The sequence below is a fragment of the Borostomias antarcticus genome (genome assembly GCF_949987555.1).
Source record: "Borostomias antarcticus genome assembly, chromosome: 11".
Taxonomy (NCBI): Eukaryota; Metazoa; Chordata; class Actinopteri; order Stomiiformes; family Stomiidae; genus Borostomias; species Borostomias antarcticus.
In genome coordinates, this window is record NC_140244.1 from 5790958 (window position 1) to 5816445 (window position 25488).

Below are 25488 nucleotides of genomic sequence, written 5' to 3' on the forward strand. Positions count from 1 at the left end.
TCATTTATGTCTTTAGGGGCTGCTACCCGCAGCCACAAGGTGGCACTGGCTACATAAATGATTCATAGAGATCGATTATCCTCATTTAATATCGCCAATAATGCTTACCCATCTCTATATCGAAAACGTGAACAATTAAGCGACAGTAGCGCTGAATGACATCACTATGGAGACATCGGCTGTTATCCGACCAACCTTTTAAGCGCTCCTATTTGATTCTGGATGTGGGCGTGTATTAAATAGGTAGCTCATTACTGTTGAGTGACAGTTTAATATTGGGGGATACCCTTCCAGCTGAGAGTGGCTGATGTGTCACATATAGGCTACCGTTCTCTTTACGTGTCCTTAATTTTCGTGAAACGATCTTCGCGATGTTATCTATTAATTGTAGTAGGCTAAAAGAAAATAGTGTAAATCTATTACAATCTAGCCCAACATATACTTCATTTAGTTGGCCGCCTGGATCTCCGTCAAGTCACTGTCGTATCCGGTCTGTGACATCACGGGTGTTCGTATGACGTGACATTTACACGTAACGGCAAGGTATATCCAGCTGTAAGCGTCAGTGCGGTGTTTGCGATTCCTATCCGGTCTGTGACATCACGGGTGTTCGTATGACGTGACATTTACACGTAACCGCAAGGTATATAAAGCTGTAACAAGTGGACAAGCGTCAGTGCTTTGTTTGCGATGAGATTGGCATGTTGCTAAAGATTTAGCTTTACCAATATGCTCGAGACTTCTCTTTTTAGAACCCTAATAAGGGTTCTAATTTCAAGCAGCCAAGGTCCTGCTGAGGCGACGCTCAAGAATGAGCCACCTCTGTTAGATTTTGATGTGACACTCCCCTGCTGGGGACTTTTGATTTGTGTCTCCTTGGTCCTGATCTGCTGGGGAGTTTTGATTGGTCTCTCCTTGGTCCTGATAGTGTCCTGGCTAGGTCAATGGAGAAATAGCCAAGGAAACACTAAGGTGGGTAATCAAAGTTTCATTGTACTTGTAATAATTCAGAAATCAAATGATTACAGAAGTTGCTCTGTCTTTGTGAAGCCTAATGACCTCAATATCCATCTGGTATTTCCTTTATAAATTAAACACTCAAACAGGTGACCAGCAGTGACGAGAGTCGTGCCTCTATTGAAGCCTTCAAAAGAAAGTGTGCCTTCTTTGAAGCGTTTCACCAGGAAAGGCCTCTTGTCCCACACCACGACAGGAAGCAGGATCTCTGTTGGAGGAACTTTCACAATCGGTGGGAAAAAGTCTTTCCAGGAATGCCCACTTCCAGCTCGGACTGTCTGGCTAAGATGGCGTCTAACACAGCCTCGTCTACCAAACCGCCGTTCTCAACGGTGAGTAGAGTAAACGGCCACGCCCGCTTGGTGTCTTCCCACCTATCCAACCCTGTGGCATCTAGCGGTGTCTCTCCCTGCAAGGGCGAAAGGTCTAAGGTATCCACCACGTCAACATCGTCCTTAGTCCGTCTGATTAGTGAGCAGACAGCAGATTTTCCTGAGACAATTCTGAAAAAAAAGATTCAAGGAAAGGCCAACTCGTACTGTATGGTGAAGAGGGCATCTGACACAGCCCGTCCTACTCAACCATCACGGGGAAACGGCCCCGTCCCTGTGACGTCTACTCGCCTATCCAACCCGGTGGCATCTAGTGGTGTCTCTACAGACTGGCAGACAGTTGGGGCCAATAGTTGACCCCATTTAGGACCCCTTCAGGACATAACAAATAATCCCACAATGACCGACCAACACCTTCCTTTGCAACTACAGTACCTACCTACCCACCTACCCATCCACCTACCCAGCTACCTACCTACCTACGTGTCCATCTACCCACCCACCCTACCTACCTACCTACCTACCTACCTACCTACCTACCTACCTAACTACCTACCTACCTACCTACCTACCTACCAACATCATGTCAAGGCCGCTGGGACAGCTCAGTCTATTGAGATGACACCTCTCCACACATGCCGATCCAGTATACCAGAGCTGTTCATTATTAATGTAGCCAGTCCTTTTCTTCAGCACGTCCACATATGTTATCATCCACCACCATCTGTGTCTTTACCAGGTGGGTGGCTATGTGGGTGTTAGTATTTATTCAGTGTGTGCTTGTTTTATGTTTTTCATTTCATGTGAGAATAAAGTTTCTGAACATTCTTGGCCTGCGAATCTCTATTGTATCCTGATACACGTTAATCAGCTGCGTGAACTAAGAGACTTTGTGCAATAAAATGTGTAATAAAATCAAATTAAAGCCGCAAGCAGCAGTGAGACAAGGTCCTACGGTTACGCCCCCTTAAGACTGACAGTCACGGGGAGACTGACAAGACAGGTGGCCATAGGCTCTGTGCACCAGCTTCACTACTTCCTGAACGCCACTTGGCTTCTTTATTTCCTGTCCAATATGATTGGATTAAGTGATTAATCAGGTGTGCGCTGGGTCTGCCTCACACCTGATTAATCACTTAATCCAATCATATAGGACAGGAAATAAAGGTGCCAAGTGACTTTCAGGAAGTAGTGGAGCTGGTGCACAGAGCCTATTGGGATTCAGCTATAGCTGCTTTCTGTTGACAGGGAGTTAGTGACCGGAAGTTCAGGTGCGCCCCAGCCCAAACACGGAAGTATTGTGTGCATAGAGCCTATTGACGCACATTTTACGTTACCGTGTTTGTTGATAAAGTAGTCCGACAATAAACTGCTGTGCCAACACTTGGTCCATTTATTGTCCTTCTATAATCAGTAACCCAATAATCCAGCAAACAACCTGGTACGCATGTGGGGCGGCTGTAGTTCAGTTGGTAGAGCGGGTCGTTCAATGACCGAAGGGTCAGTGGTTCGAATCCCAGCTCCGACTGTCCACATGTCGAAGTGTCCTTGAGCAAGACACCTAACCCAATGAGCAGGTTAGCGCCTTGCATGGCAACTACTGCCATTGGTGTGTGAATGAGAGGCCATTGTAAAGCGCTTTGAGTGCCGCTAAGGTGGAAAAGCGCGATTTAAGTGCCGTGCGTTCACCATTTGTTTGTGTGGTTGCCCTCTTCTATTAATACACCCATGAGCAACACCTAGCCAACAACAGGTGAGTTCCTACCTAAATATTATCAGTTCCTATTAACATGGGAGGAGCAACGTGGTGATGCACCTGAATTTGGCTCTACAGTGCTGTGCTTCTCTTCTACTTTTCATGGAAGGCATCAATTTGAATGATAAAGGACTTGGTGACCGAGAAATAACAAGACATATCCTTCAGAATATTATCTAGTACTGAGCCTTGATGTATGAGGCTATTCATCTTCCGTCTTTGAGAAGTCTAGTTATTTTATGTAGTGTCTGCCTGAGTGAGATACTAATAACAATACACTTTTCAAAAACACATTTTAATAAAACATTCAATAGGGTTTGCCAACCTGCAAAACAACATGAACAATGAAATTGTGTGGCAGTCATTTTGAAATATCAATGTGAGGATCTTGTCAATGGCATATTCCCCTTAGTCGTACAATACAGCAGTTCTTCTATCACATAGGCTACCCACTGCAGCTTCGCCCAGCATTTCAATCTCCTCAGATGACACACAATCCCCTGTTGTGCTACTGCAGTGCAAGTTCATCACAAAGCTTAATATATTTAAAAGTTATTTGATGATCATTTTTTAGTGTATGAAATGTTTTGCTGAAAAGTGACCAAGTGCCAGCTGATACATTGAGTTCCCCCGTCTTTGTCCTTGTGATAGGAAATATCACGGAGGATCCAGCAGAGGCAAGCTGCTTGGCTATGCCACATCTCCCTTTCTCATAATTCTTTCCTGTATGTCAAGTGTTCTCTGAAGGCTTCTACCACCTGGACCAGAGGGGCCCGACGTCTGCATGTCCACCCTAATACTGAGAAAGAGGACCAGGAGGGGAAGGAGGAGACCAGGATAAGCCACGCCTCCCACTCCTACCAGTTACCAGGACAACTCACGACTCGCCCTCCCCCCGAAGACCCAGACCTCTACTACTGCCTTCCCATTCTGAGGCTTCATTTTTCTCTTTCATTCTCCATGTTAGTGAAATGTGACTGTAACATTTGACATGATTTAAGAATTTATCACTGGAGCAAAAAGGATAGTGAGCACTTTTGCTAATAAATATCTACCTCAGGGTAAAAACAATAAGATACATATCTACCTCAGTTTACCTCAGGGTCAAAACAACAAGATAAATATCTACCTCAGTTTACCTCAGGGTAAAAACAAAAAATAAATATCTACCTCAGGGTAAAAACAACAAGATTATCTACCTCAGTTTACCTCAGGGTCAAAATAACAAGATAAATATCTACCTCAGTTTACCTCAGGGTAAAAACAAAAAATAAATATCTACCTCAGGGTAAAAATAAGATAAATATCTACCCCAGGTTACCTCAGAGTAAAAACAAAAAATTAACATTTATCTCAGGGTAAAAACAACAAGATAAATATCTACCTCAGTTTACCTCAGGGTTAAAAATAAAAATAAATATCTGCCTCAGTTTACCTCAGGGTAAAAACAAGATAAATATCTACCTCAGTTTACCTCAGGATTAAAACAAAAAGAGAAATATCTACCTCAGTTTACCTCAGAGTAAAAACTAAAATAAAAACATCTACCTCAGTTTACCTCAGGGTAAAAACTAAAAATAAATATCTGCCTCAGTTTACCTCAGGGTAAAAACTAAAAATAAATATCTGCCTCAGTTTACCTCAGGGTAAAAACAACAAGATAAATATCTACCTCAGTTTACCTCAGGGTAAAAACAAAAAGATAATTACAGTAGCTCAGCTGGGACGATGCCATGCTGAAACACACACTCCACGAGCACAGACACACACACACACACACACATGCATACCTATAAGCAGAAAAATCTGAAATACATACACACAAATACAGACAAGCCAGCCCACCCCAACACACACACACACATACACACACACATACACACAAGCACTCTCAAAACACATATGGTCTCTGCAGGGGACAACAGGGCTTTGTAAATACGCTGACCAAACACTGACAGCAGGCAGGAGCTGTTACATAAGACTGTGAGCTCACACACAGCAGAGGGTGAAGGAATCAAAACCTACCAACATTCAGTCTCATAGTATAAACACACATTCGGTACCATGACAGAGCACTCCTGTACTTCCTGTACTATGAGGCCTATCCCTAACAAACACATTTAATTATTTTCAACGTCTGGACTAGGTCAGTGAGTTGAATCCTAACATACTCAACTCTGACCAGGCCTGAGGGCAGCGTGGTCCCCTGTCTCCCAGTCCAGTACCAGTGTGTTGTGGTCACAGCTCAGGAATAAATAATTCAGAAATAAATACGTAAACATATCAAAACGGAGAGACATAGTAGAGAAGGGGTGAGGTGTCCGTATTCGTTTGAGTATTTGTCACTGATTTCTTCAGAGGTCCTTAAATCAGAGATACGAGTTGCAAAAGGTACAAAGAAAATGGATGGATGTACATAGAAAATGGTTTTGGGGGGAGGAGGGAGCCGAGGGCAAGGGAGTTCATCACGAAGAGGAGCCCCCCCGACCTAACGTTGGGGGACGACGCTGGTCGAGCATGACACAAGCTAAACCAGGACCCCAGCGCTACCCCCATCACAGGTGCATAGAGGTGTAGACTCTAGGGGGGGTTGGACGGATTCGGCTCCCCCCAGCAAGGGTGGCTGATCTACGGCCGGCCAGGATCAGAGCAGAGGTCAGGGGGGTCAAGGCGGAGGTCAGGGGGGGGGGGTCAGGGCGAGGTCAGGGGATGCCGTCCTTCCTCTGGCAGCACTGCGAGGGCGGCACGCCCCAGTCGTAGACGTAGGACAGCCGCAGCTTGACCTCCTCCTTGCAGAGACGTCCATCCCTCTGCAGGGTCTGGTGCTTCTCCAGCATGTCCTCCAGGCTCTGCTTGTGGGTCACCAGGTACTTGTTGCTGCACCCGCGCGACTTGTACTCCGTGTCGAAGCGCGGGTCGTGCGTCCGCCGGACATCCACGGGCGCCAGCCACGCCCCCAGCGACACGTCCTCGCTCTGCCACATCTTGAGGTAGGCGGCGTTGAGGCGCACGTAGCGGACCAGGTCGGCCGACAGGAAGTAGCCACCGCCCAGCGCGTAGGGGAGGTAGTAGTCGCACAGCTCCCAGGCGCTCTCCCGCCACTTCCCCGCCGTTTTGACCCGCCCCCGGCCCGAGAAGAAGCCCCAGTACAGCCGGCTCGCCTCCTTCCCCTTCAGCTCCTCCTTCAGCAGGTCAAGACGGGCGAACGTGTCGTCGTCGGCCTTGAGGACGAACTTGAAGTCCACGTTCTGGTCCAGCCAGGAGTACATGTGCAGCAGCTTGAGGGTGAGGTTCTCGTAGGAGTCCCGGAGCTCGGGCAGCAGGAGCAGGTCCTTGTGCCGGGTCTGCTCCGTGTCGAGGTTCTGCATGTCCTCCCGGGGGAGGCCCTCGGTGCCCACCACGAACAGCGCCAGGACGTCCGGGTCGCGCTTGGACAGCCAGGTACTGCGGATGATGCTTCTCCGTTCCGTGTACTTGGGTCCGGTGGTTATCAGGACGACCAGGAAGGCCGACAGGTCCTTGGGGCGCGAGGGGAGGAGGGGCTCGGCGGCGGGGGGGCGGTGCTGGAGGGCATGGTGGGCGCGGGGCGCCAGCCCGGGGGGGTCCGGAGCCTGGCCCTGCTGCTTCAGGGTCTCGGAGGTGCACTTGGCGAGGAAGAGGAGGACCACTGCGAAGAGGCACAGCCCTCCAATGGCGAGGGCCGTCTTGTGGCGACACACGAGGCGCAGCAGGTTCATGGCGCTGAAGCTTGTGGTAGGAGGGAAAGAGAGAGTTAATAACACTATATATATATATATACGTCCATCCAATAGCAGTGTCTCTATTATCATAGCTATGCAGCCATAGTAAGCAACGCACTTGCGTTGCATCGCATTTTAGTATAGTTAGTAAGCCAAAGTGGCCAGTGAACCAACACAGTAACACACCACGTTCACCTGTATGGCACAGATTAGTTGGTTATTATAGCTGGATGTTAGTCGGCTATCTACAAAGACAGCGAACGCAGTGAAGAGCGCTAGTTAGCAGGCTGGCTAGGAGTACAGTAACGTTAGCTGCTCCTAGCATGCACAACGTTACAGCGTTAGAGATTAGCTGACAGAGACGAAGCATGATAACTGTACAGTAACTTACAGTACCTGACTCACAACGCTAGATGGATGTTGAAAGCATTGATAATGGTTACCTGGTCATTGACTGCTATGTACTGCTAGCTAACTGCGAGCAGAGGACGTTGCTACAGTAACTCAGGTGGCTGGTTTAAGAGCTAGCGTAGCTGTCGAGGAATGATCTCAGAAAGCTGGCTAGAAGCTGACGTTACAACTGACGGGAGCCATGTCTCCTGCTGCATATTTTTCTCCGAGTTCCCTGCCCCTGGTGATTAAAATGTGTAAAACGAAAACATAGCTAGATGCAAGCCAAGCTGCGTCTGTGCCTGAGCAGTTAGCTAGCTAAGCTATCCTAAGCATTAGACAGAACGGTAGAGGCAGTAGTAAGTGATGACGCAGACAGTTATTGAATGGGAAGGGATTTTGCGCCACCTAGTGCTGGGTTGGTGACATTGCTTGTGTGAGGACGAGATTGATGGGGAACGATACCGATACATTGAGATGTCACCAAGGATTTTGTATTGAGAATATTTGGTTTATATGCGTAAATAAAACTGATGTCAGTCTCTCACTTTTGAATATGAATTAATGACACACACACAGATTCCAATGGAGTAGCCTTGATCATGTTTTTAAAGTATCGCAGCTTAGCAGTTACAATTATCAATACAGCTATTATAACTTGTCATGTTTTCTTCCGTAGCAGATCCAGACATATTTCTTACCATGAACAAGGACCATCACTTCAACAACTTCCATAAACGCAATGAATAAAAACTGTAGAACTCCCAAGTTAACAAGTAAGTCTGCTTATTATCAAATAAAGAGTCATGACTAACGACATGGACTTATGTTTTTTTTATTGGAAAACAGTGAGAGCAGGTTAAGAGGTTAAGCCCTCTTCCCTCGACAGAGAAATGTAGATGGTTAAATGACAAAGTCAGACAGTACTGAACTGAGACCAGTGAACGTTAACCAAAACACCCGTTTCCCTTCATATCTCAGCCCAGGAGGAAACATCCTTCTGAAGTCGCCCAGTAACCGCATCAGCAAGGACAGCTTCAGTAGCTGAACAGACAGTGATATCCTCGCCACCAAAAGGAAAAGAAGAACTAAACTGTTTCCACAAAGTCCTTTTTCAATATACCTTCAAATTAGTTTGATTTCTTTTTTTTAATCTATTTCGGCTGACAAGGTATGATAGTGCACCTCTCAGCTTTTCATAAATACATTCAGCAATCACAGTACAAAGTAAATTAACGGTAAAACTGTCAGTGTTGTGCGACGATGTTAGAACTGGTTTCCTCGTGGTTCAAACCAAACACTGTCTCTCTACATTATTACCATGGTGACAGAACTAATACTCATGGTTATATATATATATATTTTTTTTAAGTTAAAACGACAAAACTCATCACAGTGTAAAACCACACACTCCCTCCTTCCTTCCTCTTCTATTAAAAACATGTCTATCCTAAACCGTCTTCTAGCACCCCTCAATCCCCACCTTCTTTCATCACAACTCACAAAGATGAAAACACAGAATTTAGTCACACGGGTGAAAACGTGGCGGTGGGTAAAACCAAAACATGGGACACCAAAGCACGTGAGACGTTTCAGGAAAACGAGGGCCGTAGCTGGATTAGTGTGAACTAGCCTACCTAACTTAGCGAGAGACACACACACACACAAGGTCGCCTTAAGGCTCTCTCCATGTCAGCGACCGTCACTAGCCTCCTGTGATCGGCCCCTTGGCTTGGCTTGACAGGACAGGTCCGCCCGACACAAAGGCATCTCATAAAAACAAAACAATACACAGGTCAGATACGTTTACCACAATATTCTATTCAAAAGTCAATAAGAGGCGGGTACTAAGTGGATAAAATAAACACAAACAAACACGGTATACTTTCTTTGTGGGTGTGAAGGGCCGGGAAAAAAAACAATATACTAACAAATAATAAAATACACTATTTTTTTTTTTTAAACATACTCCTTACTTCTAAACATACTCCAAACGTCCTAAAATTGTCCAAAACAGCATAGCGTAACACCAGGTCGGAATAGAAACCACTGCTTTACAGTCAAACGCAGTAGTGCTATAGTTTAGACAACCCACCCCTCCCACCCTTCCCCGCCCAGAACCGATCCACAAGACTGAAACTGTGGTCAACCTGCCTTGTGTGTGTGTGTGAGTGAGTGTGAGGCTCATAGGTAGGGGTACTGCGCCAGGCGTCGGGGGCTGAGCTGGTAGGCCCCGTAGGCCTCTGCGCGCGGCGTGACGCTGACGTAGGGCGCCCCGGCGGTGAACGGGTGCTGGTGGTAGGCGGCGACGGGGAGCCCGTGGATCAGACCCCCGACGGCGTCCTTCCTGTTGGCCGCGTCGCGCCGCGTCGCCCCGTACGTGGCGGCGGGGGGCGGGGCGTAGCCGGAGGGGGAGGAGCCGTGGCCGCGCCCCAGCAGCTGTTCCATGGCCTGGGAGGCGGAGGCCAGCGCCACGGACGCCGGGTATGTGTAGAGGCTGGGGGCGGAGCTGAGGACGGGCACTTCCTGGAAGCTGTAGTGGTGGGAGGCGGGGGGGTAGGCCTGCTGGCGGCGCAGGGAGCTGAGGGATGCCCCGCCCGAGCGGTCCTGAGACGAGGACGAGGACACCACAGGCTGCACCTGGACACACGGCACCAATGACACGCGTCTCAATAAGTCACATCAATAATATTACTAAGCAGTCTCATACAAAGACTTTTATAAACCTGATCTCAACAAAGATCACATTTAATAAGAAGCTAATTATACACTGGCTATGAATAGACATTGTGATGGGCTGTGAGACGCAACTTCACCCATGCATGGCATTTTAGTGTGTGTGTGTGTGTGTGTGTGTGTGTGTGTAGAAGAACTCTGTTATGACCTTCTTATATTTGAAGACTATTTTAATACTATAATGAAATGATGTTTTGATGTTGATTTGTTTTGATGTTTTATGAATCTGTATTGATGTGATGTCTTTTTTTACAGTCTCACATCTGACTCTGCACAATAAATTTACATTTGGATACAAATAAAGTAACCTGGACCTTGATCCGGCTGAGGTTGGGGGGGGTGTGATTGGCTGTGAGATTCACCTGGCTGAGGTTGAGAGGGTGTGATTGGCTGTGAGATTCACCTGGCTGAGGGGGTGTGATTGGCTGTGAGATTCACCTGGCTGAGGTTGAGAGGGTGTGATTGGTGGGAGTCTCACCTGGCTGAGGTTGAGGGGGTGTGATTGGCTGGGCACCAGCCGGTCTCCTGAGCTGCATGGCTGCCGGTTGGACGCCCTCTTGGGCTTCATGTAAGCAGAGTGGCCGTGGCCTGGGAACCAAACACACAAGAGACCACAGCCTTATATATCAGCAGTCGTAGTTATAGTAATAGTAGTAGTAGTAGTAGCAGTAGTAGCAGTAATAATAATAGTAGCAGTAATAGTAATAATAGTAGCAGTAATAGTAATAATAGTAGTAGTAATAGTAATAATAGTAGAAGTAATAGTAATAATAGTAGAAGTAATAGTAATAATAGTAGTAGTAGTAGTAGTAGTAATAGTAATAATAGTAGTGGTATGCAAGTATACATATTCTGTAGTCAGTAACACAATGCCATGATCCAGTAGTGTGTATGAATGCGCTTAAGAGATGTTGTATGGAGTGCATGTGAATGTTGGAAGTGTGTGTGTGTCTGTCTGTGTGTATCCATGTGTGTAGATATCAGTGTGTGTATATATCCTTTGTGTGGGTGTGTGTGTGTGTGTGTGCGACAGCCCTAGTTCTCACCTGTAGCGCTCTCAGTGGGCTGAGTCTTAACGGAGGGGGCGACCACGGCCAGCGACTTGGCGTGGCGCGAGGAGGCGGAGCCTCCGGCGGCCAGGTGGGCGTGCGTGCGGGGGCGGGGCGTGAGCGGGCTGGCCGTGGACGAGTCCGAGTCGTGGACCGTCACGCAGCTGATGACGTTGGTCCGCTGAGTCACAACACAGCTGGAAGAAAACACACCCGCAATGACTCAGCAGTCAGAGAGACCAGGATAAAGAGTCACAGACAGACGGACAGACGCAGGCATCTGGTTCTCATTTCTCAGGGAGCAGGGGGTAGCAGGGGACTTTCCAGAGGAATATTTAGCACTGTCCACCCAAGTGGAATGTTATCCATTTCAGTTTAGTTTATATGTATTTTCAAATCAAATCAATCTTTATTTATATAGGGCATTTCATACACAGAGGCAACACGATGCGGAGAGGAAGGGAGGGGGGGGCGGGGTGGACATAGTGATCCTACCCCTGATTCTCCAGAGGGAAGCAAAAAACAGTTCACCCATCTGAACCCTGACCTTTCTCAACGACATGATCAAGCAAGCTCCTGGGAAATGGTTGATTGTATTCGCTATAGGAATATTTTACACAACACTAAGCACGGAATAAATACTACATACCTCACAGGCGAGGGCGCCGTTCTTGATTACACCCTGCGACAGTAGTTCTGTATCTTCCTAAGATACTCAACTATCAGGGCAAGCGTGTCATTTTACACTATTTTACTTGATTTCTTATCTTTTATCTTTCATCTTATTTTCCTGTTTTTCTATTTTTATGTTTAATTCACTCCTGAATGCACACTCTGTTAGAAAGCACTTTGAATTTAATGCATTTTATTTGCATTTAATATAGTATTATTATTATTATTACACTACTACATTATAAGAAACGTAACACCATAAAAAAATAAGAGTAGATAAATAGTTACAGACATGTTACCTAAGTAGTAGGCAACCATATGTTATTTTAACCAAATATCTGCTACCTCGGGGCGACGGGTTGCCCCGTCACTCCGAGGCCCCTGCGGTCGCTCGACACGGTCACGGCTCTTCTCTGTCCTGGCCTCACAGTAGTGGAACGAACTGCCCACTGACGTCAGGACAGCAGATTCACTGCCCGACTTTCACCGCAGGCTCAAAACTTACCTCTTCAAGAAGTACTACCACGATCCTTGTATTTTTAGTTTGCTACTCTTGCACTTTGTCTTTAATAGTGCAAGTCGCTTTGGATAAACGGATAAATGCTAAAGGACTAAGGTGATGTCTTGGTATCTGGGAGAGGGAGGAAGTGAGCTCACCTGGCCGGATGGAACTTCCTCTCGTCCTCCGTGTCCGTGTCGCTGTGGATGGTGATGATGCTGACCGCGGGGCTGGGCGTGTCCGAGATGATGATTGGCTGAGAGGTGACGACGCTGGAGGTGGGCGGGGTCACGCCGGTGGTGCTGAGCAGGGACGCGGTGGACACGTTCCTAGAAAGACGAACGCGTCTTCAGTCATTCCCTCACTTGAATCTCACCTGCTCTCCTTCATTTAATACACTGCAAGGTCGTGTGTTCGAACTAGGGCTGGGTTAAAAAAAATTTGATTAATCGATTCATGAATCCCAAAATCAATCTTTTATTTAATGAATGAGTGAATAAATGAAGGAATGAATAGTTCATTCATTCATTGATTCATTCATTTTTGGAAATGAGTATCGATACCCAGCCGTACAGTAGTATTGATGCATAACTTGGCAGTCATGTAATTAAGGTCACAGCAAAAAAAAAAAGTTTTAGTAACACTAACCGAATCGATATTGAATCGAATCGAGATAATCGATTCTGAACCTTGTGAATCGGAATTGAATTGATTCTTGAAATTCGAATCGATACCCAGCCCTGGTTCGAACCTACAAAAACACCGAGCTTCCAGCGAAACCAACAGGCTACACAAACACCGACTCAGACGTCCACCATGAAAACCTGATGAGAGACCGGATATTGGTCTCTTCTCCTCGGCCCCACCTGTTTCTGCTCTCGCCTCGCCGCGCCTTCAGCCTCTTCCTGTCCTGCTGCGGCCGACCCTGGGCCACGCCCCTGCTGAGGTCAAAGGTCGGATTAGATCCTACGCAAGGCGCGTGACGAGCCGTAAACGTGCGAGAACGGCGGCGGCACCTACCTCCAGCTGTGGGAGTGCTGGGCCGACGCCTCCGCAAGGATCGTCTCCATGGGAGACTCCGTGACGACGGACTGGTGGTGGGCGGCGCCGTGGATGGCCACGCCCGGAACCTGTTGCCATGACGAAGGGATGAGGATCTGCTGGGTGCCCGCTGGCCAAGCCTGCTAAAGGGAACACACACACACACAAACATGCCACTATTCAATCTTTTGCCTGTGCAACATCAAAACATGAGACATTCCCTAGTTAATGATTGAAGCCGTGGGTCAGGCATAGCTATGAGTGAACTGAGCCATGCAGAAAGATACAAGCCAGGAGAAAGACAGACAGACCAACAGCCTTCTTCTGTACACAAGGTCAAGCACAGAACTCAAACCAAAACAGAGCCTGGAAAACAAAGAGACAGCTGCAGCCTCACTAACAACACGGCTCGTCTGACGCTGGGTTCGCACGCGGCAACCGAGACGGCTTTAAGCAGTTCTAGAACGTTTGTACTCCAGAATGTCCCTCTTTGTTCTAAAACGGGAGTCTTTTAAAAGACCGACCGTGACACCATCCGTCATATCTGCAGTATTAGAACTGAAAAGACAAGTTTCAACGCGTTCTATTCTAAAACTGCTTAAAAAACGGTCTCGGCTGTTGTACGGCAAGACAGATTAACGCCGCCGAGAATCCTGTTAATGTCGGAAAAAAGCCAAGCGCTCGATGGCGTCATGCACTGCGGACGGCGAGGCGCGGAACCGGACGCAGGCGGGGGCGCGGCGAGAACCACGGACCCTGTTAAAGAGAGAGAGAGGAGACTCTGGAGAGAGAGATGAGTTAGTCACTGAGGTGGGGGGGGGGGGGGGGTAGACGGACGGACGGACTAGCTCTCCAACAACAGTCATGCCGAATATTGTCAAGCTGAAACAAGAGGGGATGGCAGGAGAGGACGTTGAGCCGTGACGCGGTTGTGTGTGTGTGTGTGTGTTAACGCAGCTGCATCTTCTTTACTGAAATGAAGGGGGGGGGGGGGGCGAGAAGGACAAGGAAGCCACAAGCAAAGCGCAGAGCGGTCAGCTGCACATGCGCCTCCATGCCTTCAGCAGACCTGCAGAGAGAGACCAGGGGCAGGGAGAGGGAGAGAGAGAGAGAGGGGGAGAGTCTGGTGAGGAGAGAGAGAGGAGGGGAGGAGAGAGAGAGGTGGGGAGGAGAGAGAGAGAGAGAGTCTGGGGGGAGAGAGAGAGGCTAGGGAGGAGAAGAAGAGAGAGTAGCAGAAAATAAAAGCAGGAGAGAGAGAGAGAGAGAGAGAGAGCCAGGGCGGAGGCAGAGACAGCGGTGGCGCGTGCGCCTCAGTGGTGTGGGGGGGGGGGGGGGGGGGTGAGTGGGGTGGGGGGGGGTTTACCAGCACGGTGGCCGTGTGCTCCAGCAGGGCCGGGCGGCCCATCCCGGCAGCCCCCAGCCCCAGGGGCAGAGAGTACTGGGGGGCCACGCCCGCTGGGGGGGGGTGGAGAGTGGCGACCATCAGGGGAGTGCAGGAGCCCTGGGGGAGGAGAAGGGGGGGCGGGTGGTCCAGCGAGAGAGGGAGGGGGGAGGGAGGTGTGGAAGGACAGCTCTTAGGTCTGGTGAAACTGAACGCCGCGCGGGAGAACAAGCGCTCCTCGGGAACGACTGGCCGGCTACGCAGGAGCCCTGGCTTCTCGGCCACCTGTACAAAGGCTAGTCAACCGAGATTTGTCGCTGCTGGATTCCTAGCCTCACACACACACACGCACACACATGCACACACACAACAGAGCCAGTCTTTTATGACTTCTGAAATCGAGGCGACCCACGCGGTCGTACCTGCGTCAGCATGCCTGGCTGGATCTGGAGGGGCTGAGCCGATTGGTTCTGAGCCACGATGGGGACCGTGTTGTCCATCCTCACCGGGAAACTGGAGCTCTTATTGGACGACTGCAGCCCTGTGTGGGAAAAACAGAACCGGACCGGTCAGTGGCGGCCGCAACACGAAGGACGACGCCGACGTCCCCTAGCGGAACTCTCCGGACGACGTCGAACCTACAACCATTTGCAGAAAGGACAGAAAACTAATAATCAATTTCAACTTGAAAAATATACTCCTATATTTGTGATAAAGATACACTCCTTCTATGTTTGTGATCAGAACTCTTATGAAAGGTGATGAGGACATATGTATGCAGTCCCGGGCCAGACTTGCGCTCACCCTGGATGGTGGAAGGGGGGCAGACGATGAGCGTCTGCTGGAAGGGCTCCCCCTGGCTGCAGAGCCCGGCGGGACGCGCCTGCAGGGGGACGCTCTGCTGGGTCAGCCCGGGGATGTTGATGGTGGCCTGCTGGTACAGCGCCGGCTGGTAGTTCAGCAGCGGCACGGCCCCCCCCGCCGAAGGTACCTGTTGGTACAATACGTTTCCGTTTAACATGGGAGATGGTTGTGGGGAGAGACCACTTGAGGAAGGTGAGGGGGGGAGGGGTGCGTTGTCTACTGGCCTGGTTGTGCTGGTTGAGCTGGCTGCTGAAGGTGACGGTGAGGTTGCCGGCGGCGGTGTTGGGGACAGTGTTGGCGGAGAACAGGGTCTTGCTGTTGTCGAAGGACGAGGTCCGGCGCTTGCAGATCTCCATGTTCTGGAAGCAGGACTTCACACTGGCGGAGAGAGGTGATCATCTCAGACGGTCAGTAGGGTTGCCGTGGTTAAATCGGTGTTACTCGGTGTTGGGTCACACACTGGTCACCATTTACATTATTGTTGCTTTTTAAAAACCCATTTACTTCATTTTCGTAGACTTCCGGTTGCGCAATGTGGTGTTAAGACGCGCGTTGTCTGAGCTCCGAAAATAAAAGTAAAATATTTTCATAAAATACCATTTGTCCACACTCAGCGCTGCAATTTTGAAGCAATTTGCTAGTTTTACTTCGTCGAAACTGAGAGAGTAATTCATTTTCGTGCATCAACGCCCACGTTCATCTAATAAAACGATGAATAAAACTCTGGTTATAACCCGAGTCCTCTTTCTTTCACTCTTCTTCGCCGACGTTGCAAACTAGTTGAAACTTCACAAAAGCGGCTGTAAGCAGGCCTACAAATACTCTCGTTGCCATTTTTATGCTTAATGCAAACGATTTTTTAATGTTTTTAAACAGCCGTTCCAGTTTAAATGTTCAAAGAAAACATGCGTACGGATGCAGCAGAGCAGACGTTAGTAAAATGTACGGTGTTGCTGTCATAACGCCAAAACACCAACGCCACCCCAACACCACACTTACTGGGAGCTATGCGGGAAGTCCAGCAGGTGGGTCATGGTGACGAAGGGGTGTCCCAGAGTCTTGGTGGGCGTTATCCTCTTGTCAGCGTCCAATCGGAGCATGCGCTTCAGCAGGTCAATAAACTCCCGCCTATCGGCCTTCTCCGCCAGCATGTCTGTCCCCTCGAGGTGAGACGACAGGTTGACCTGCAACAGGAAACACAACCACAGAGGTCAAACAACCATTGGTCAAATAAAACACTTTGCTCTCTAAATAAAGAGTGTAAGAGTTTATGTTCAGTTAAGGCATCTACACACTGACCCAACCAACACCATTGTTGGATGGGTGTGCCATGTTTGCTGGCAACTTGTCGTCGGTTGGATGGATTTTTGCTGAAATTTAAACTTCCAACATTCTAACAACTGCCAACTTTAGAATGTGGGGGTGTTGGGAGTCGGTTGGCGTTGGTCGGGGTGGTGGCCAGACACATTTAGATGGTTTTCACTACAGTAGCGTCCACCTACTTGCATCATGTCATCCAGACAGTTGAAAATGTACTTCCTGGCCTCTTTGGACTTGATGCCCATCTCTACCTCGTGCTCCGACGGCGTCTGAGAAAAAAAACACAGAAAATGCTGTAAAAGCCACGTTCTGGCACTGAGATTTTGCTACAGAAAGATCATTCACAGATCATACACAGGCTGAGAGAGCGGGCCCTACGTAGCCCGATGGTAAGAGCGCTGAAAGATCGCTGGTTCCAGACTGGGCCTGGCCATTTGACAAGTGATTTCCCATCAATCACTGCCTAGTGCAGTTGTGCCCTTGAGCAAGACACTTAACCCTAGCTCGTAATTATAAGTCTCTGTGGATAGAAGCGTCTGCTGAATGACTCAAATGTAAGTGTAAGAGAGGGAGAGAGAGTGTGTGTAGCGCCACCTTGAGCCTCCAGAGAGGATAGCTGGAGTCGGGACCGCGGTTGAAGAAGCGGCTGGTCTTGGTCCCGGCGCTGAGCAGGTACTCTGCCGGCAAACCCTGGGTCTGGGAGATGTACCGGATCTGGGGGTACCAACACAACATCGCATTACACACTAATACACTGAGATTGAATGAGTGTGGGTGTGTGTGTGTGCGTAAGAATGTGTTTCTGAGGTAATAACCCTCTTTCGTCCAAAGCTTAGCTTAATTACCCAGATCTATCCATTTATCCAGTCTGTTCCTCTCAGTGCTGTGAAGCCAGGTATTGGGTTGGGTTCCAATTAAGAATTGTTCAAATCGATTGGACAATTCTACCTGGTATGGATGGATGTGTTTGACCTACTGACCTGGTCGTACTCCGAGGCTCCAGGGTAGAGTGGCCAGCCCAGGAAGAGCTCGGCGATCACACAGCCCAGAGACCACATGTCTATGGCCTCGCAGAACGGCAGGCCCAGGATAATCTCTGGAGCTCTACGGGGACATGGAAAGAGGAACTCGTTCATAACAACGCTACTGAAGATGCATCTTCTCCACGGAGGTCAAATCAAATCAAACTTTATTCATATAGCGCGTTTCATACACAGAGACAATACAACTCGCTTTCGAGATCGATGGGGGGATGGACATAGGTCCCACCACTACATATTTCAGAGGGAAGCAAAAAAGAAAAAACAGCACCCAGGGGCCAAAAAAGTGAGCTGTAAAAATTCTTCTCTGACCTCTTTCAACGAGACGATCGAGCAAGCTTCTGGAAAATGTTTAAGTCTATTGGATAAGAACATTTACAGAGCAATAAAGATGGGCTAAATACTTCATAAGAGAGACATGACTATCAGTGGAGTAGATACATAGTTAGAGACGTTGCCTACATGGTCGTCCATTATGTGTTAGCTATCCCTGTGGTCTACACAGAGGTATCCCATAAGCATTGGTCACAGGGGATTCTGTCTCTGACCTGTAGTAGCGTGACTGCAGGTAGGTGGAGCAGACGGCCTTGGAGACGTGGCTGGCCGAGCCGAAGTCGATGACCTTGACCCGGTAGGGCTGCCTCAGGGGGTCCACCAGCATGATGTTCTCAGGCTTCAGGTCAGCGTGGATCAGGCCCAGGCTCTTCAGCTTCATCAGGGCCGTGGCCACCTACAAAACACACAGAATACCGCGGTCCTGACTCCAGCTAACCTCTCTCTCTGTCTCTCCATTCAGATTAATATGTATGTATGTATGTATGTATGTATGTATGTATGTATGTATGTATGTATGTATGTATGTATGCATGCATGTTTGCATATATACACATACATATATATATATACACATAAATATATATATATATATATATATATACGTGCACCCCCCAAAAAAATTGTGAAAAAGTTCATTATATTCTGTCATTTAATTCAAAAAGTGAAACTTTCATGTCTTCTAGATCCATTACACAAAGTGAAATATATCAAGCCTTTTTTGTTTTAATCTTTATGACTGTACAGTATGTTCATTTCACTCTATACTACTTTCCTTTTGCACAAATTAGTGCATCAACGTGGAGCGTGGCATGGAGGCAATCAGCCATGAAATATTTCACTTCATGTGTAATGAATCTATAATATATGAAAGTTTCACTTTTTGAATTAAATTACGGAAAACAATTAGGGAAAATAATGAACTTTTCCACAATATTCTAATTGTTTTAGATGCGCCTGTATATATATATATTAGGGCTGCACCTAACGACTATTTTTCAAACGATTAATCTAGCGATTATTTTTTCTGATTAATCGCTTAATATAACACCTAATTTAACTATTATTTTAATGATTATTTTTATTGCTCAATTAATAACACTTAATTTACCCCAAATAAATATTTAAAAAAATGGACTCATTAATATCTAAATATTTTATTCAATCATCTTTTAAAAACAACAAAAAGTAACAAGAAACAAAGTAGCTGCACTGCAGGGTTATAAAAGTTTTAAACTTTTATGATAAAGTTGCTTAATTACTAACCCATGTTTGTATAATGTCAGTGCTCTGTGGGTAGGCTTATCAGATCTTAAAATATTAAACCACGTAATTAAGCTCCGTCTTGAACGTGCCTTTTCACGCTAGTGCTCAGAGACTCCCTATGACAATGTTGTCCCTATGACAACAGTTGCTACAATCAATTGACACGGCTACAGTCAAATCAATGTTTAATCCCCACGCAGTTTCTGTTTGTTTTCTAATTGGATTTGATGTTTAATGAAATAACATAATGATAGTAATGAACGTAATTAACTCTGACTTGTGAACATTCATACCAGCTGAAGGAGAAAACTACTAGGCAGTGGAAAGCGGTGCAGTTCTCCACGAGAAGCCTATGATGCGCTTTTGCTAAATGTTTAAACGATTGCTCATGTTTCCTTCCTCATTTGCAAAAGACTTTGCACTTAGCAACAAGCAACCAAATGTTTGACCGTTTCCATTCTCTCCACTCAGAGCAGCTGATCTGCGCAGGTGTGAGCATGCGTGTCCGCGATATGGACCCGTATATATATATATATATATATATATATACACACACATATGAAATACATTCTATAATACTCACTGGTGTTCTGTGAATTTGTCTTATTATTTAAGCGACTTATCTTGTAACCGAAGCAAAACGTCAAAATGTAAATGAGTACTATGAGTTCTATACCTATTTAACCTATTATTCCATTGGGTATCAATACAGTGAGACAGCTTAAGTAGTGAGAATCATTTGTTTTCAGATGTCATGTTGATAATATTGGTTGATAACGCGCTAGTAATAAATGATGTTATTACCTGTTGCAGGATGGGCCTGATGTGCCTCAGAGGCAGTGGGCTGAACTTGCTGTGTTTCAGGAAGTCGTACAGGTTCTGCTCTAGCATCTCAAACACCAGGCAGGTGTGTCCCTTGTGCTGGAAGCACTCGTACGAGCGCACAAAGTTGAACTCGTCCGCATTCTCCGCGCTCAGGCGGTTCAGGATTCCCACCTGGTGACGGACGACGCATTGCTATTAGGAGTATGCAGACATTCCAGACAGCAAATCATCCCAACAAGACCGGTCAGAATGAAGATAGATCAGATGCCAAACAAACATTAAAAGGGTTGTCTTATACCCATCTGCCCCTGGGGGAGTAGGGCGCGTGGTTATGACTATCTGCCCCTGGCGGGCATAGGAGGGGTGGTTATACCTCTACCTGCCACTGGGGGCATAGGAGAGGTGGTTATACCTCCATCTGCCCCTGGGGGGCGTAGGAGGGGTGGTTATATCTCTACCTGCCCCTGGGGGCGTAGGAGAGGTAGTTATACCTCTATCTGCCCCTGGCGGACGTAGGAGGTGTGGTTATACCTCTATCTGCCCCTGAGGGCGTAGGAGGGGTGGTTATACCTCTACCTGCCCCTGGGGGCATAGGAGAGGTGGTTATACCTCCATCTGCCCCTAGCAGGCGTAGGAGGGGTGGTCATACCTCTATCTGCCCCTGGCGAGCATAGGATGGGTGGTTCTTGAGGATCTTGATGGCCACTATCTCATTGGTGCCCCTCTTCCAGCATTTGGCCACCTGTCCAAAGGTGCCCCGGCCAAGGAACTCCAGCACCTCGTAGCTGCAGGACACAGAGCACAGGATCTCGTGCTGCACCAGCTGGTAGTCGCCCTCGCCGTTGGAGCTGCTGCTCTTGGTGGTGGGGGCCGAGTGGGGGATGGACTGGCCGGTGCCCCCGCCTCCTCCGGCCCCCGTGCGGGTGGAGAAGGGCGGGGCGGAGAGCTCCTCCAGGATCTGGACGCTGCCGCTCCCGCTGGCACCCTCCGCGGGCTCCTCGTTCTTCCTCTTCTGTCCCTGCCTGTGGTGGCCGCGCGAGCCGGACGCCGCCTCCACCGCGGCGTGCGAGCTGTAGTGGTGGTGGTGGTGCTCGCCGGCCAGGCGTCTGCTGGAGCCCCGGGGGAGGCTGCCCGTGCTGTCGGCCGCCCGGACAACCACCTGGCCCCGGGAGCCGGACGGGGGGGGCGGGAACACCAGGGCGGAGGGGACGAACGGCGGCACGGCCATGGTGGGGGCGAAGGTGTACGCCGGCTGGCCACCCACCGTGCCGTAGGCGTCCGTGGTCGACACGTCGTACATGCAGTTCTCCACCTTGAGCTTCTTCACCCGACAGAAGGCGCTGGAGGAGACGGTGGGGGGGGAGAAGACCTGCAGCTGGGAGGACATCGCTACGCGGGAGGGAGGGCGAGACAGAGAAATGAAGGAAGTTATAGTCAGTCGCTGGGACATTTATATTGTATTGTACATTATATTTATACTATATTGAATTGAATATCTATTCAACTCAATCTCCTTTGATGTCCCTTGAATGCGGCTGTTGTTACGGTGCAATGTCCCCTCGGAGATGAATAAAGTACCTACCTACATATTTCGTATGGTAACGTTGTATGTTACTGAGAGTAAAAGCAATGGTGTTCCCGGTATAGACGTATTCAACGCCCTGCTCTTTACTTGGCTGGGCCTAGCCTATACCTGATTCAGTGATCGGTAAGATGCACCAAGACTTGGTAGCCAAGTTATCACCAGTCCTCTCCGGCATATTAAAACCCTTCAAACCTACGCCATAATTGTGGGGTAACATGGCCCCATTTCCTGGTGTCTGTCTTAGAACAAAACGGCAACCACTGGGCTAACGTCAGCTGATTCACTGGCATTGCGAAGTCTCTTAACCTTGTGTATGGACGTGACGTCTTAGCAAGTTAACTCAAGTCGGTTGAAATGGCATTCATTCACGAGTCACGATGCAAAAATAGGATAATTAGCTAGCTATGTTACCACCGAACAACCAAAACTTTACGTTGTTGATAGAGCAATAACGTGAACAGAAAAGTAGCTAGCTAGACTAGCTAAGACTGGGCTAACCGCTAGCTAGCTACTTGATAGCGAACAGTTAGCACTAAATACCGACCAAGGCTGATGTGAAGCCTAGTATAGCCAAACTAGATTCATCACAAGACATTTTGAAGAGAGCTGCAAAAATACCACACTAACACGACCATAAAAGGTTAAAATATACACCCACCGGTATTTATTTCAGTGTAGCGTCGAGAATCGGCCTTGAGTCATCAGTTTAAATCCCCTGCACTGCAGGCTAGCACCGATTATCCGCTTAGCTTCGGCTAGGGGGCTAGCTAGGCCTGCATTGTTTTTTTTTCAACGAGAGAGTAGGCAGGAACATCCAAAAAGTGCGTTGTTCGGCGGAAAACACTTGGATCGTTGAGATAACAAGAAATAAAAAGTAGTCGAGTAATAAAACCTGTTTCTTGTAATTAAAATTGTTAATTTAAAAGCTTGAAAGGAGTAATCCTCCAGACCAGCAGCAGCCTGCCTCTCACCGGAACGAACCACGTCCTGGTTATATCACTAGCTTCTGACTGTACCGTAAATACGACAGAACTCGAGCACTCCAAAACTATCGCGTTAGATAAACAGGGGCGCGATTATTACATAACCCAATATTACATGTTCCACGGGAGGGACTAGCTCCGCATCAGAGACAAGAACATGGGTTTAGCAAAAAAACAAAAACAACTAAATATTATTTCTGACATAAAAATAAATAACACTGTTAACACCGATCCTGTAGAAATAGAAGGGCGTGTGAGTCTTTCTATAGTAAAACTATAATTAAGATTAGGTTGACTATGCTTCTAAAATTTCAGACGTTTCAGACTTCTCCCTTTCAGACAACTCCCTAACCAAACAAATGAATATTACAAAGTAATTTCCCATAAGCCTGCAGTGGCTATGGCAAACGTTTGAAGAAAGGTCTCAAGATGGAACTCAAACAAATCGTATGGCTAATCGCCATATTAGTTGTTGCGGTGAACAGTTGGGACAGAATTCCGGGAAATGTGTCCAACGGCAGTTTCTGTCGGGCCAATCCCTACTCCGTCTGTTCCTCCCTCAGCTCGTGAGAGTTGAAAGAACACCGTGTTGGCTTCATCATTGTCATTTCACAATACCACGGCACTACGAGGTGATTTTAGACCCTATATTAGGTTTTATTAGGACCATATTGATTTTTGTATGCAGGGCTCCCTTGCAAAATATATATTTTTCCTCAATGGGACACCCTGCTTAAATAAAGGTGAAAATAAATCAGTCAATCAATTCTGAATCCCCTAGACAAATTAGAAATAAAACAAGCAGCAACATTTACATTACATTTTAGTAATTAGTTACTAAAATGTAATATAAATGTTGCTGCTTGTTTTATTTATATATAGAGAATATAGCCTAATTCTTGTCTTACTGCTGAATAAACCAATACATTTGATACATTTGTTCCTTCAAATAACCTTTATATACAGCAATAGGCTACAGGAGAAAGAAAAACAAGTGACTTCATGCTAAGTAACTACTGTACACCAAGAGGTGTGTGGTTTTATACAAACGGCAGCCATGCTGCTTCAACCAAATTATAATATACTTTCACTTGACTGAGCCACCATAAACCTACAGCGCTAACTATCCATGTCTCTACACTGAGCCAGCCTACCTACGGAGCTTTACTGAGTCCTTGGGGGTGGCTGTGGCTCAGGAAGTAGAGCGGGTCATCCAATGATCGTAGGATTGGCGGTTCTAATCCCGCCTCTTCCTGTCCACATGTCAGTGTCCTTGGGAAAGACACTGAACCCCAAATTAATCAATGTAAGTTCTGTCCATTTACCCTAAACCCTACAGAGCCAACTATCAAATCTTTTAGCATTGTCCTCCAAGATACCTCCCCTCTCTGTAATGGACAGACCAGCGCAGTACAGCTCTGGGATCAGTGGTGGGAAGTGGCCTGTAGGGTCTTCAGTAGACTCAGTAGTCTTCAGTAGGGTCTTCAGTAGACTAGGTGTTTAGTAGATTGGCTCACCATTACCACACAAGATGCAGCACTTATGGCTGAGTTCCGACCCATATACTGTATATGAAAGTAAAATGTCAAGACTCCCTCAAGCATCTACTAGCTGGTTTAAATGACATTAAGACTTGGATGGATCTACATTTCCTCAATCTTAATTACGGGAAGACAGAGGTTATTGTGTTTGGGCATTGTCTTAATGACTCTGTTGGTGCTCCCCTTGCTGCCAAAAATCAGTTATCAAAAGTATCGGTATCACTTTTGACAATGGTTTTAAATTTGACGAACAAATTGGCTCTGTAGTAAAAGGCTCCCTTTTCCAGTTGAGGCTCCTGTCCAAAATAAAGCCCTACCTCTCTACCAGTGACTTAAGAGAGGGTTGTCCATGCCTTTATTTCATCCAGGCTGGACTAATGCAATGGTCTGTATGTGGGTCTAAACCAGCTCTCCCTGCGACGCCTGCAGCTAGTGCAGAACGCTGCTGCACGCCTCTTGACCGGTACCAAGAAGCGTGATCACATCACACCGCTGCCGGCTTCCCTGCACTGGCTTCCTGTTCGCTTCAGGATTGATTTAAAAATGTAGCCGTTTGTTTTCAAGGTACTGAATGGCCTGGCCCCTCAGTACCTAGCTGAACTTCTCCATGTTCGCACCCCAGCTAGAGCACTGAGGTCCCCAAATGAGATACTTTTAGATGTCTGTCAAACAGTCAATTGAGCTGTAGTCGAGGGGTGTCACAGAAATGTAGAGCTGGGTGTCATCAGCATAGCTAATGTTCCTTCTCATGACATGTGTAGGGGTAGCATGTACACTACAGACTGAAAAGGACATTAAGATTACGCCGTGCTCTCCAGAGCTCTGGGCAAACTCCTCTAGGTCTAGGTCCTGAGGTAGGGGCTTGGAGGGCTTGCATTGGAAAACCAGCCATGTAGACAATGTTTGGCATGGTGGGACGATCCGCTTCCTGGAACAACTCCATGTAGTGGACATCAGGACCAAAGTAGCGATGGACAAACGGTTTGTAGTGAGGATCTGTTGCGTATACAACTCGTAGGCATGTGAATAAATACTTAGGCTACAAATGTTTATTAATCTTTCACCAAACATCATCTTGTCAGTCATTTCCGCCGAAGGAATTGGGAGATATGAAAGGG

The 25488-nt window shown here is 47.5% G+C and overlaps 2 protein-coding genes across 7 annotated transcripts; both read right to left on the reverse strand.

Moving 5' to 3' along the window:
- Window positions 1–3430: 3430 nt before the first annotated feature.
- b3galt6 (UDP-Gal:betaGal beta 1,3-galactosyltransferase polypeptide 6) lies at window positions 3431–7530 on the reverse strand. 2 transcript variants are annotated; one of them, XM_084445832.1, is made up of 2 exons: window positions 7289–7530; window positions 3431–6852 (listed from the first exon to the last, which is right to left on the reverse strand). In XM_084445832.1, exons 1-2 carry the CDS (start codon window positions 7294–7296, stop codon window positions 5808–5810), a joined length of 1053 nt encoding a protein of 350 aa, XP_084301958.1. In that variant the 5' UTR covers window positions 7297–7530; the 3' UTR covers window positions 3431–5807. The 2 variants fall into 2 exon arrangements, with proteins under 2 accessions (XP_084301958.1, XP_084301959.1); XM_084445833.1 differs by having other exon boundaries at window positions 7242–7530.
- Window positions 7531–9362: 1832 nt separating this feature from the next.
- On the reverse strand, window positions 9363–22803 carry hipk1b (homeodomain interacting protein kinase 1b). Of its 5 annotated transcripts, none has more exons than XM_084445191.1 (18): window positions 22505–22803; window positions 20911–21650; window positions 20241–20432; window positions 18386–18567; window positions 17778–17901; window positions 17392–17511; window positions 16980–17066; window positions 16477–16661; window positions 15702–15855; window positions 15418–15604; window positions 15036–15154; window positions 14596–14733; window positions 13212–13372; window positions 13058–13132; window positions 12350–12520; window positions 11018–11217; window positions 10450–10559; window positions 9363–9875 (listed from the first exon to the last, which is right to left on the reverse strand). In XM_084445191.1, the coding sequence occupies exons 2-18, from the start codon at window positions 21646–21648 to the stop codon at window positions 9420–9422; spliced, it is 3399 nt and encodes a 1132-aa protein (XP_084301317.1). In that variant the 5' UTR covers window positions 21649–21650; window positions 22505–22803; the 3' UTR covers window positions 9363–9419. The 5 variants fall into 5 exon arrangements, with proteins under 5 accessions (XP_084301317.1, XP_084301316.1, XP_084301315.1 ...); XM_084445190.1 differs by having other exon boundaries at window positions 13058–13129; window positions 13212–13375; XM_084445189.1 differs by having other exon boundaries at window positions 13212–13375.
- Between the last annotated feature and the right edge of the window lie 2685 nt (window positions 22804–25488).